General features: G+C 41.5%; 2 protein-coding genes across 2 annotated transcripts in view; one reads left to right on the top strand and one right to left on the bottom strand.

Annotated features, from left to right (window-relative positions):
- MDH1 (malate dehydrogenase 1) overlaps positions 1–4,049 on the bottom strand; it is a 21,369-nt gene extending 17,320 nt beyond the window's left edge. Inside the window, exon 1 of the mRNA XM_003787953.2 lies at positions 3,618–4,049. Coding sequence (XP_003788001.1) covers positions 3,618–3,620 — 3 coding nt within the window. The 5' untranslated portion in view covers positions 3,621–4,049. The remainder of the gene's footprint in view (positions 1–3,617) is intronic.
- Positions 4,050–4,440: 391 nt separating this feature from the next.
- Positions 4,441–11,938, top strand: part of WDPCP (WD repeat containing planar cell polarity effector) — a 375,892-nt gene continuing 368,394 nt past the window's right edge. The window contains exon 1 of the mRNA XM_023512057.1: positions 4,441–4,465. The gene's annotated coding sequence lies outside the window, so the exon portion shown is untranslated. The remainder of the gene's footprint in view (positions 4,466–11,938) is intronic.

Below are 11,938 nucleotides of genomic sequence, written 5' to 3'. Positions count from 1 at the left end.
TATCTTGTATTTGTTACTGTTTTAGGCCAGGAAATTCATTAGTAGACCACATAAAAGAAACAAGGGGACAGATCAATTCTCCAAAGCAGGGGGGTTAAAGAGGCAGTAGAGTGGCAGTTAAAAGATAACCCTAGAAGCCACATTTTCTGGGTTTAAGTTCTAGCTCTACAACTTATTAACTGCATGCATGGACAAGTTATATAACCTCTGGCTCCCCATGGTAAAATGGAGATAAAAATAGCAGCTACCTAACAAACCGGGCAGTTTTAAGGATTGAGAGTTAACATATAAAGCACTAAGAACAGTATGAAGTAAGTATTACAATTATCACTACAGAATTTTCCTCTAAGGACTCCAGTAGCTTGTGGTTTTCTATTTATATATCTGTTACTTTCTGCTTGGCTGTGAAGGCCCCTTGAAAGCAGTCTGCTTTTGACTCAAATTTGCACTGCCACGTAGTGTTCAACAAATATTTGTCGAATGAACGAAGGTCAGGGTTAAGAAAAATATGAACATATACTACTACTTCAATATATAGCAAGCTGGGAAATAATAAATGGGAGAGGAGACTGAATGTCACCATAAAGCTTAACTTCTCATAAAGTCAAATGTTGATAGTTAGAATTATCAACATTTTGATAATTATCAAATATCAACATATATATATATGTAGAGAGAGAGAGAGAGTGTGAGTCTCACTTTGTCATCCTCGGTAGAGAGCTGTGGAGTCTTAGCACACAGCAACCTCAAACTCCTGGGCTCAAGTGATTCTCTTGCCTCGGCCTCCCAAGTAGCTGGGACTATAGATACCCGCCACAACACCCGGCTGTTTTTAGAGACGAGGTCTTGCTCTGGCTCAGGCTGGTCTCAAACCTGTGAGCTCCGGCAATGCACCCACCTTGGCCTCTCAGAGTGCTTTGATTATAAGCATGAGTCACCTCGCTCAGCCTACAGAGTCAATTTTAAGAAACAGCTACTAAAAAGTGTGTTCACAGTATCACAGTCCTTACTTCAGAGGTAAACCAACTAATGAATAGCAACTAATTCTACCTTGGCAGTTTCCCTCTGTATTTCTAGGGAAATTATTTTCACAGGTAGGTAATTCCATCTTGTGAAGAATAGTATGAAGCCTTGTTAGAGTCTTGAATGTTTGATGATTAACATGGAAAGCAAAGTGCACATTTGGTTCTTCTAGCTCTTTTGCAACACCAGAATTGAAAAGTAGGAGGGATGAAGAGTCCAGCTGACTTTTCACAATGTTAGTGTGACAGGTTACTTACTATTCTTTGCTCAGATACCTGGGCAGTCAGCCAAGATCCTAAGAAGGAATGTCTTCACTCTTAGCAGGGCACTACTGACCTTCCTGCAAATTCTTGTAAAAGTGGTAACTTCTCCATCATAGAGATTAAATTTAAGTATTCTATTATTCCACAGAGAAACCCATGTATTCCTTCTGTACTTTCTAATGTATCTGATTTATATGTATTTTTGTAATACAAAAATAATCATTATAATACTTTCATACAGTTTATTTTGTTGTCATTCCCTATGGACACAATCATAACATTTCCTCCTGTAAAAAATTGTTTTGAAGGCTGGGTCTAGTGGCTCATGCCTGTATTCCTAGCACTCTGGGAGGTCGAGGCAGGTGGATTGCCTGAGCTTAGGAGTTCCAGATCAATCTGAGCTAGGGTGACCCCAGCTCTAAAAAACAGCCAGGTGTTGAGGTGGGCACCTATTGTTCCAAGTACTTGGGAGGCTGAGGCAAGAGGATGGCTTGAGCCCAAGAGTTTGAGGTTGTTGTTGAGCTATGACATTATTGCACTCTATTGAAGGTGACAAAGACTCTGCCTCAAAACAAATAAACAAATAAAAAAATCTGCTTTGAGTTGGCTTACAAAAGACAGCTCTTTTGTAACCCAAGAGATTGTTCACACACTCTCCTGAGTAGGTACAGAGATTAAGTCATGTTTGAGTTTCCTGTCAGCAAACTGAAGTCGATTCCTCCTAATCGACTTTCTCTGTGTTATCTGGCACACCAGTGACCTTCTAAGGGTGACCTGGTTTATGGTGCTGTGTAGCAAAAACAAGAATTTGGGGCCTAGGGTCTTGGGTAAATCATTTGACCTCATCAAGTATATTTTAAGAGTAGGTACAACTTCCCTTCTGATTCTAGAATTCTAATATTTTGGATTGGAAGGAATAAAGTTCTCATGTAATCTACATGCTGGTAAACAGTTCAGTTTGTACACACATGAGGAGCTTGTATGTCTATACAGAACCTCAGTTACTAAAAATAAATTTTCAGAATGACTTGGTAAGTTAAAACATAACATGGCAAAATGGAAAGAATTTGAGACTCTTGGGGTGAACTACTGTGTGACCTTGAGCAAGTAATGCTCATTCTCCTTGGATCTAAACAAACTCAATTTTAAGATTTGAAGTCGGGAGGTTTGTCAAGATGATCTTTTAAAATGTCCCATCTTGTTCTACAATTATTAAGTCTAAGATTCTCTGATAGTAAGTACCTTGCTTTCTTGTTAAGATTATTACGACAGAAAGCACTGAAACCATAATTTCATGACTTTGTTATCTGACAAAATAAGTAGGAAACCTACACTTACCACTTACTGGGAATTAGCCATTGCCCCCCAATGAACACCTTATAAAGGCAGAGGAGTAATGTCCTTGCCTTGAAAGCATGTCTTTTTCAGGCCCTGGAAAATTTTCAATTCATTCAGCCACTTCCCCAACCATTATACTATTTTGGAGAAAGTGGAGGGAAATTAGTCTCATCTATAAATGCAAGTAATGAAGCGATTTCTCTGTCCGATGGCAAATGTCACCTTCAAACAGAGAGCAGATTATTCCTACGTCAGAGTTCCCTCACCATCTAGTTCCCTTTTAGCAGGGACAAGAGATGGAGCTCTAGGTATCCAAGTCTTCCATAATAAGATGGTTACATTGTGTTACATTTAAAAATAGTGCTCCTGGAATTTATAGCATACAGATCAGTAAAGAATACATGCAGTAGTTATTTGGTTAATGATGCTATCACTTCAATATATCCTTGGCATTACAAAAGGAGATCAATGGACAGGTTTTAAAGAACATTTTGTTAAATAAGATACGGGAGAAACACGGCTCTTGAGAAACGTAGATTATAAACTAGGGCACCTGGTAAACACTACCTTTACAGGAATTTTGTGGCAAAAACCCTTAAAAACACTGTGTTTGAGAAAAACGGGTTAGGACCCAGCCCTTCCCGCCCATATCAAACCTCATCGTCCTTACCAAACCCCATATTGTCCTTCAGAGAAAATCCGCAGCCTCGTATTTTGTCCCCCGGCCCCTCCCCGCCCCCCTGCCATGCAGCAGGACTGAGATCGCTTTTCTCCAAAGACAGCGACATCTCCAGTGCCTTCTCTCCCAATGCCCCTCTCCCCAGATGGAAATCGACGCCTTCCAATTACTGGGCTGCCACAATCTCAAGATGAGTCGGGAGCTTCCAAAGGGCGCGAAGGACAGTGTCTTTGCATAGCTACCTCCCAAAAGAAACCTCATGTACGAGGAACCCTGCACCTCCGAGGTGGGAAGGAGTCCGGGGTCCAACTCACCATGATTGATAACTGCGCAGACAATTGGAGCACCTGCAAACGAGCCGCAGAGAGTCAGGTCACCTCTACCGCGGAACCAACTCCGGGAAGGCGAGCGGTGTCAGCGAGAAAAGTCTCCGCTCTCGACCCGGTGCCTTCTGGGAACTGTAGTCTACGATGCTCTAGTTCTGGCGCAATCTCTAAAGTGCTTTCTTCAAGTGCTGAACTACACTTCCCGAGACTAGAGTGTCTTCTCAAGCCTTTCTCCCTGCGCTCTCAGCAATTGCAAAGTAGTCCTGGAGGACGAGCCGCTGTGATTGGAGGACGATTGTAAACGGATGGTTTAGGCTGGGAGGAAAGGGCCCGCCTGATGGCGCCCAGCAATTGGCGGGAGGGGAAGCGAGTGTATTTGAGGGAGGAGAGACGGTCTCCTTAGCCACACCACCCACACGCAGGCCACTGAGATTTTAATTCTCCCCCGAGGGCAAACGTGGGTGGCTAAGAGACCTTCCGCTGCGTGAAGGCACCTCGACCCGGAAACAAATCATTTTAAAAAAGCTATTCACGCTTGAGAGGGGTGGGTGGGGAGGAGTTTATATTCCGGGAGATCAAGAACCGCTTCGCAGGTTGCTAAGCGACGAGGCAGGAGCGTGGGTGAGCGCCCGGGTCGCTGGGGAGTACCTGAGGGAACCGTAGTGGCTCTAATTCCCTAACCGAGGGCGTCCAGCTAGCGCGCCGCTCCCTCCCAGGTCTTCTTAGCGCAGAGAAGAAATCCTCTGCCTCGGGTAGTGTCCGGTGACGGGGCAAGGGGTGTGCGAGACGCTTCCTTCAAGGCGGCCGGCAGAAGCTCTTCTCCACTCTGGAGGCAGGTGAGCCCTTTAGAGTTCGGAATACTGTTGTGCAGCGTCCCGCAATGGGTTTACCTACCCTGATGCGGATATAATGCGCGGGTGCCTGCAAGTTCTCCGGTCCCTTTTCTGCGCTGGATATTAGGGCGTGGGAATGCAACAGTGTTCTGGAAGGCGCAGCGTCCTGGAGTTCGCCTCCCTCCTACCCCCGGTCGTAAAACGCAGCTTTTGCAAAGTTAAGTCAGAAGTATTTATTGAGCGTCTTCTTTGTGGTAGGTGAGCCCTTTCCTACCAGGAGCTCACAGTCCACGGATCTAACTTTCTGTAAACCCTCTGTGAACGTTGGCACTTATGCCCATTCTATTTTGGAAACTGTATGCGCTTTAAACTTTGACTCTTAAAATTGTGCCAAATTTGTATTTTTGAGGAAAGAGTTTAAGTTGAATGGGAGGCATTGGTTGCATCAGGCAGAGTTTCACCTGGTAAAACAAATTAATAGGTTTGCATTTGAAATTAATCTTAACCAAGGAAATTACTGTGCTTTCTGAAAGTTTGTTTCATGCGGATTTTAAAAAGAAGATGTGATGCTCTGGAGTAGCATACACGTAATGGAAAGGAATGATATTTTTGTTAGATAATATTGTTATAACCTCTGTTTTTTCTTTGACTGGCAAGTGAATGCCAACTGAAGTCTTTCGATTTTTCTCTTTCTTTTCTTTCTCAGTCTCACTTTGTTGCCTCAGGTAGACTGCCATGGCATCATAGCTCACAGCAACCTCAAACTCTTGGGCTAGAGCGATTCTCTTACCTCAGCCTCTGGATTAACTGGGACTACAGGTGCCCACCGCAACACCCAGGTATTTTTTTTAGAGATGGGGTCTGGGTCTTGCTTAGGCTGGTCTGGAACTTCTGAGTTCCAGCAGTCCATCCAACTTGGGCTCCCAGTGTGCTAGGATTTGTTTGTTTGTCTTTTGAGACAGAATCTAACTCAGTTGCCTTGAAGTTGAGTGCCGTGGCGTCATACTTCACAGCAACTTCAAACTCTTGGGTTGGAGAGATCCTCTTGCTTCAGCCTTCGGAGTAGCTGGGACTACAGGTGCCCACCACAATGCGGGATCTCATGCTTGCTCAGGCTGGGGTGTTTCAGTTTTTGAGGATTTGCTATTTTAAGAAAGAACTATAATGTTTGGTTTTCCTCTTTTGTCACTATCCTTCTCAGTTCTTCCAAAAAAAATTTTTTTTAAGCTCCTCTCTCTTAACATTGGGGTCTCTGTATTCCTTTTTTTCTACACTCAATCTCTAAATGACCTAATTTGTACTTGCATAGCTTCAAATGCTACCTCCATGTCAAAACTCCTGAATTCATGCATTTATTAGTATAATATTCCTGAATTCCAGACTACTATTTGTAGCTACTTGTTATTTCCATGTGACTTTCTAATAAGCCTTATTTCCATTATTTTACAGTGTTTTCTACTGAATAATTGTATATAGAAGTATAAAACACTCCATAATATGAATCACCTGACCTGTGCCCAATTCCAAGATGTTGATTGTGGATAAGGATATGAGATTCCAAACTGAATAATATTAAAGAATTAGTTAGATGGAGACTGCTTTAATACATTGGTGAGGGGGATGTAGGGCAAGAGTTTCAGGATGTGTCACTCCATTAGGCACTAGGGATTGAGTAATGAATAGGATACAGTTGCCTTTTTTGAGCCCCCAGCATAGAATGTGACACATATGTAAACCTATAATGACAACATAACGTATTGGGTAGTAAACGTTAAAAAATCAGTAGTTTTGGGCTGCCAGGGCTTCAAAAAGGTGGTGCTGCTTGAATGAGACCAAATGGATATTTCTACCAGGCAGCTAAGGTAGGAGATAGACTACGTTTGCAATGTTGCAGGTAGGGTTGGGTTGGCAGTAAGAAAACATGCAAACATGCTTTAAGTTCCTGATTTAAACATATATACATACATGATTTAAGTTCTTTTCTTTTTGAGACAGAGCCTCAAGCTACCCCCTGGGTAGAGTGCTGTGGCATCACAGCTCACAGCAACCTCCAACTCCTGGGCTCAAGTGAGTCTCCTGCCTAACCCTCCCAAGTAGCTGGGACCACAGACACCCGCCACAATGCCCGGCTATTTTTTGGTTGCAGCCGTCATTGTTGTTTGGTGGGCCCGGGCTGGATTTGAACCCGCCACCTTGGGTGTATGTGGCTGGCGCCTTAGCCACTTGAGCCACAGGCACCAAGCCATGATTTAAGTTCTTAATAATGAATTGTGGGCGGTGCCTGTGGCTCAAAGGAGTGGGGCGCCAGCCCCATATGCTGGAGGTGGCAGGTTCAAACCCAGCCCCGGCCAAAAAAAAAAAAAGAATTGTGATAATATTCTGTCCTAGTTCTAGGCAACTGTAACAAAACACTGAGGGGGGTTAAACAATCATTTATTCTCATAGCTCTGGAGCCTCAGAATTCCAAGATAAGAACATCAGCAGATTTGGTTCTTGGTGTGAGGACACTTCCTGGTTTACTGATGATTGTCTTTTCCCTGTATCCTCAACATATGAATTTTGAGGGGATGGAAACATTTAGTCCATAACAGTATACTACTTTGATACATTATGTTTTTCTCTGTGTTCTTATCTCTAAGTTCTCCCGTTAAAATGTTTGCCTGGTTTTATAATTTATACCCTCAGTTAGTATTACACAGATACTTATTTTATTTATTTATTTGTTTATTTTGAGGTAGAGTTTCACTTTGTCACCCTTGGTAGAATGCTGTGATGTCATAGCTCACAGCAACCTCAAACTCCTGGGCTCAAGCTATTCTCTTGCCTCAGCCTCCCAAGTAACTGGGACTACAGGTGCCCGACACATTGCCCAGCTAATTTTTTGTTTGTTTGTTTGTTTGAGATAGTCTCAAGCTGTCGCTCTGCGTAGAGTCTCGTGACATCACAGTGCCGGGCTATTTTTTGGTTGTGGTTGTCAGGGTTTGGCAGGCCTGGGCTGGATTCAAACTGCCAGCTCCGGTGTATGTGGCTGGTGCCCTAGCCACTTGAGTTAGAGGCACCAAGCCAGTGCCTGTCTATTTTTAGAGACGAGGTCTCGCTCTGGCTCAGGCTGGTCTGGAAATCATGAGCTCAGGCAATCCCCACCCTCCCCGCTGCCTTGGCCTTCTAGAGTGCTAGAATTACAGGGATGAGCCACCATACTTGGCCCAATGACTTCTTTTTTTACCTGAAGATAAAGGAAATATTGAAAGGAAGACATTTGATGACACTTGAGACATCAAGGGTAATACAACAACAGCTCTGGTGGCCATTCTAGGAATAGAGTTACAAAATTGCTTTGAAGGGTAGACTAAACAAGGTATTGGTGCATAGCTTCCCAAGGAGCATATTTGGAAGATGACTTTAGTGATATTTAGCAATGAGGTGGGTGGCACTTTTTCTAGAATAAGTTCGCAAACTTAATTGTCAGCCCTCATGTTTTGTGATTATAAACAAAGTCACATGAATTATTAATAATAAAAAAATCAGAAAAATCAGTGAATGCTTTTTCCTATCCCCTACTAAACTAGAAATTATGAAAACTTTGTTCACTACTAAGTGCTTCACATGTCAAATAATATTGCTATTTATGGTTTGTGACAGGTGGAAAAGAGTCGGAAGAGCTAGACCTTGGCCAGTGATGTCAGTATGGGTTGCAGCAGGGATAGGAGAGTAAGGAAAAAACAAAGCTGTTGAATGTGGAGAGCCACCATACTGAAATGATGGCTAAAGGCTGTAAAAAGACAAAATTACAGTGAATTTAGTTATAGATTAATTGGCTTATATTTCTGATTCATGAGTTGGGACAGCCTTTATTTTACAAAATAGAATGAGAACTTTTCAATGGGCAATGACAGAACAGTGGGTTTTGCAAGGTGGGAACAGGGAACCAGAATAATAGGGAAAAAAATCTGAGTTTTCGTTAACTTTTATGGCAGGAAAAAGGATTGCAGACTGTTAATGCATCTGGGCAGTCTTTTGTCACACTGCTCTGGGGCCCAACAGACTTTGTCCATTGTATGTTCTCCAAGCCCATAAATTCCCCTAAAAATCAATTACTATCCCCTTAAAATCATCCACATATTCCTATTTCTCTTTTCCTTTTGAGGAAGGGTATATAAGCATCGATGCCATTGAGTTATTGGGTAATCATACTCCTGCAATTCCCCATACTGTATGTGTTAAAATAAAATTTGTATGTCTTTTCTCCTATTAAAACTCCCTCTTTTTTAAAACTTTGCATACTTTTTTTGAAGGGTTAAAGCAAAGAGAGGGCCTTCCTTGTCTTGAAAAACTCTTGTTTTCAGGAAAGACTAGTCAGCTTTGGGATCTACCTGCTTCCTTAGTTTTAATTTTATTATGTAGTGTTTAGCCTGAGTGACTCCATTTTGGTTTGGCCTGGTCTGTGAGGACCTAGTGTAAGTCCTAAGTCCAAAACAATGGTTTCCCATATGTTTTGTGTAACAAAGGGGAGGAAAAACATTGAACAAACATTCATTTGCGTTACACATCTTAAATTTTAGTAAACTACTTGCTGTTGCACAAACATGTCCTGCAGTTTTCTGCCTCTATATTTTATGTGTGCATTTTCCTTAGCTTCCATCTCATCCTCTGTATATTCCTATTAAAATCCATTTCATAAGGCTCTCTTTAACTGCTTTGATCTTAAGCCTTTCTTTTTTTCCTTTTTTTCTAAATCCACTTTACTATGGATTTCATCTAACTTCAATGGTTAAAACATCTTGCCAATCTTTTTTCTTTATATTTTAATTTTTAATTTTTAATTTTTTATTAAATCATAACTTTTTACATTGATGCAGTTATGGAGTTCAGTGTACTGCTTTGATATACAATGTGAAATGCTTACGTTGAACTAAGTAACACATCCATCACAATTATACTCATTCTTAATAGTTTTGAAATGTACCATTGCATCATGTGCATTAGGTGAGTTCCTCCAAAATACCCCCCCCTTCCCATATTCTCCCTCCTCTCCCCTCTCTCTCCTCTTCCCTTCTACTTTCTGGACTATAGTTATGTTTTGCCATTCATATGAATGTGTAGGTGATTATATATTGATTTCATAGTAGTATTGAGTACATTGGATACTTTTTTTCCATTCTTGAGATACTTTACTAAGAAAAATATGTTTCAGCTCCATCTAGGTAAACATAGTATTCCATGGTGTACATATACCACCATTTGTTAATCCATTCATGGGTTGATGGCCACTTGGGCAGTTTCCATGTCTTGACTATTTGCTACTATGAACTGGCCTTCAATAAACATTCTGGTGCAGATGTCTTTGTTGTAAAAGGATTTTTGATCATCTGGGTATATACCTAGTAGAGGAATTGCAGGATCGAATGGGAGGTCTACTTTTAGTTCCTTGAGTATTCTCCAAATTTCATTCCAGAAAGGTCATATTAACTTGCATTCCCACCAGCAGTGTTCCCTTCTCTCAGCATCCATACAACATCTGTAGTTTTGGGATTTTGTGATGTGGGCTAATCTTATTGGAGTTAGATGATACCTCAAAGTGGTTTTGATTTGCATTTCCTGATGATTAAGGATGATGAGCAATTTTTCATGTGTTTGTAGGCCATGCGCCTGTCTTCATCAGAGAAGTTTCAGTTCAAGTCTCTTGCCCACAAAGAAATGGGGTTAATTGTTCTGTTCTTATTGATTAGTTTGAGTTCTCTGTGGATTCTAGTTATCAGACCTTTGTTGGAAGCATAACCTACAAAAATCTTCTCCCATTCTGAAGTTTGTCTGTTTGCATTACTTACTCTGCTCTTGTCTGTGCAAAAGCATTTTAGTTTGATCAGATCCCAGTAATGTATTTTTGGTGTTGCTTCAATTGCCCGGGGTCGGGGCAGGGAGAGGGTCCTCCTCATAAAGTAATGCTCCCAGGCCAGTTTCTTCAAGTGTTTTCCCTGTGCTCTCTTCTAGTATCTTTATAGTTTCATGTTTTTTGGTTTTTTTTTTTTTTTTTGCAGTTTTTGGCCAGGGCTGGGTTTGAACCCGCCACCTCCAGTATATGGGACTGGCACCCTACTCCTTTGAGCCACAGGCTCTGCCCTAGTTTCATGCCTTAAGTTTATTTATTTTTTATTTTTTAAAGACAGAGTTCTACTATGTTGCCCTCCATAGAGTGCTGTGGCATCACAGCTCACAGCAACCTCAAACTCTTGGGCTTAAGTGATTCTCTTGCATCAGCCTCCTAAGTAGCTGGGACTCCAGACACCTGACACAATGCCCAGCTATTTTTCTGGTACAGTTGTCATTGCTTTAGCTGGCCGGGGCTGGGTTTGAATGCGCCAACTTTGGTGTGTGTGGCTGGTGCCGTAACCACTGTGCTATGGGCACTGAGCCACATACCTTAAGTTTAAATCTTTTATCCACTGACAATCAATTTTTGTTAATGGTGAAAGGTGGGGGTCCAATTTCGGTCTTTTACAGGTTGCCAGCCCTTTCACCCAGAACCATTTGTTAAATAGGAAGTCTTTCCCCCACTGAATATTTTTGATAGGTTTGTTGAAGATCAAATGACGATAAGTGGCTGGGTTCATCTCTTGATACTCTATTCTGTTCCCTAAATCTACTGCTCTGTTTTTGTGCCAGTACCGTGGTGTTTTGATCACTGTAGATTTATAATATAGCCTAAAGTCTGGTAATGTGATACCTCCTGATTTTTTTTTTTTATTTCTAAGTAATGTATTTGCTATTCAAGGTTTTTTTCTGACTCCATATAAAATGAAGCACTATTTTTTCCAGTTCTTTAAAGTATGACAATGGTACTTTAATAGGGATTGCATTAAATCTGTAGATTGCTTTGGGTAGTATGGACATTTTAACAATGTTGATTCTTCCCAGCCATGAGCGTGGTATGTTTTTCCATTTGTTAACATCTTCAGCTATTTCTTTTCTCAGAATTTCATAGTTCTCTTTATAGAGATCTTTTCACATCCTTTGTTAGGTAAATTCCCAGATATTTCATCTTCCTTGACACTACTGTAAAAGGAATAGAGTCCTTGACTATATTTTCCTTTCAGCCTGACTATTGTTGGCCTATATAAAAACTACTGTTTATAAGTATTGATTTTTTTTTTTGCAGTTTTTGGCCGGGGCTGGGTTTGAACCTGCCACCTACGGCATATGGGGCCAGTGCCCTAATCCTTTGAGCCACAGGTGCTGCCCTGTAAGTATTGATTTTGTATCCTGAGATGCTGCTGTATTCCTTGATCACTTCTAAGAGTTTGGAAGTTGAGTCCCTGGGATTTTCCTATTACAGGATCATATCATCAGCAAAGAGGGAGTTTGATCTCCTCTGACCCTATTTGGATACCCTTGATCACCTTCTCTTGCCTGATTTCTATGGCTAAGACTTTCAACACTATGTTGAATAGCAATGCAGACAGTGGGCATCCTTGCATC

The sequence above is a fragment of the Otolemur garnettii genome, unplaced genomic scaffold (genome assembly GCF_000181295.1).
Source record: "Otolemur garnettii isolate 467f Iridium unplaced genomic scaffold, OtoGar3 scaffold00024, whole genome shotgun sequence".
NCBI lineage: Eukaryota > Metazoa > Chordata > Mammalia > Primates > Galagidae > Otolemur > Otolemur garnettii.
This window is presented reverse-complemented; position numbering and strand designations above follow the sequence as displayed.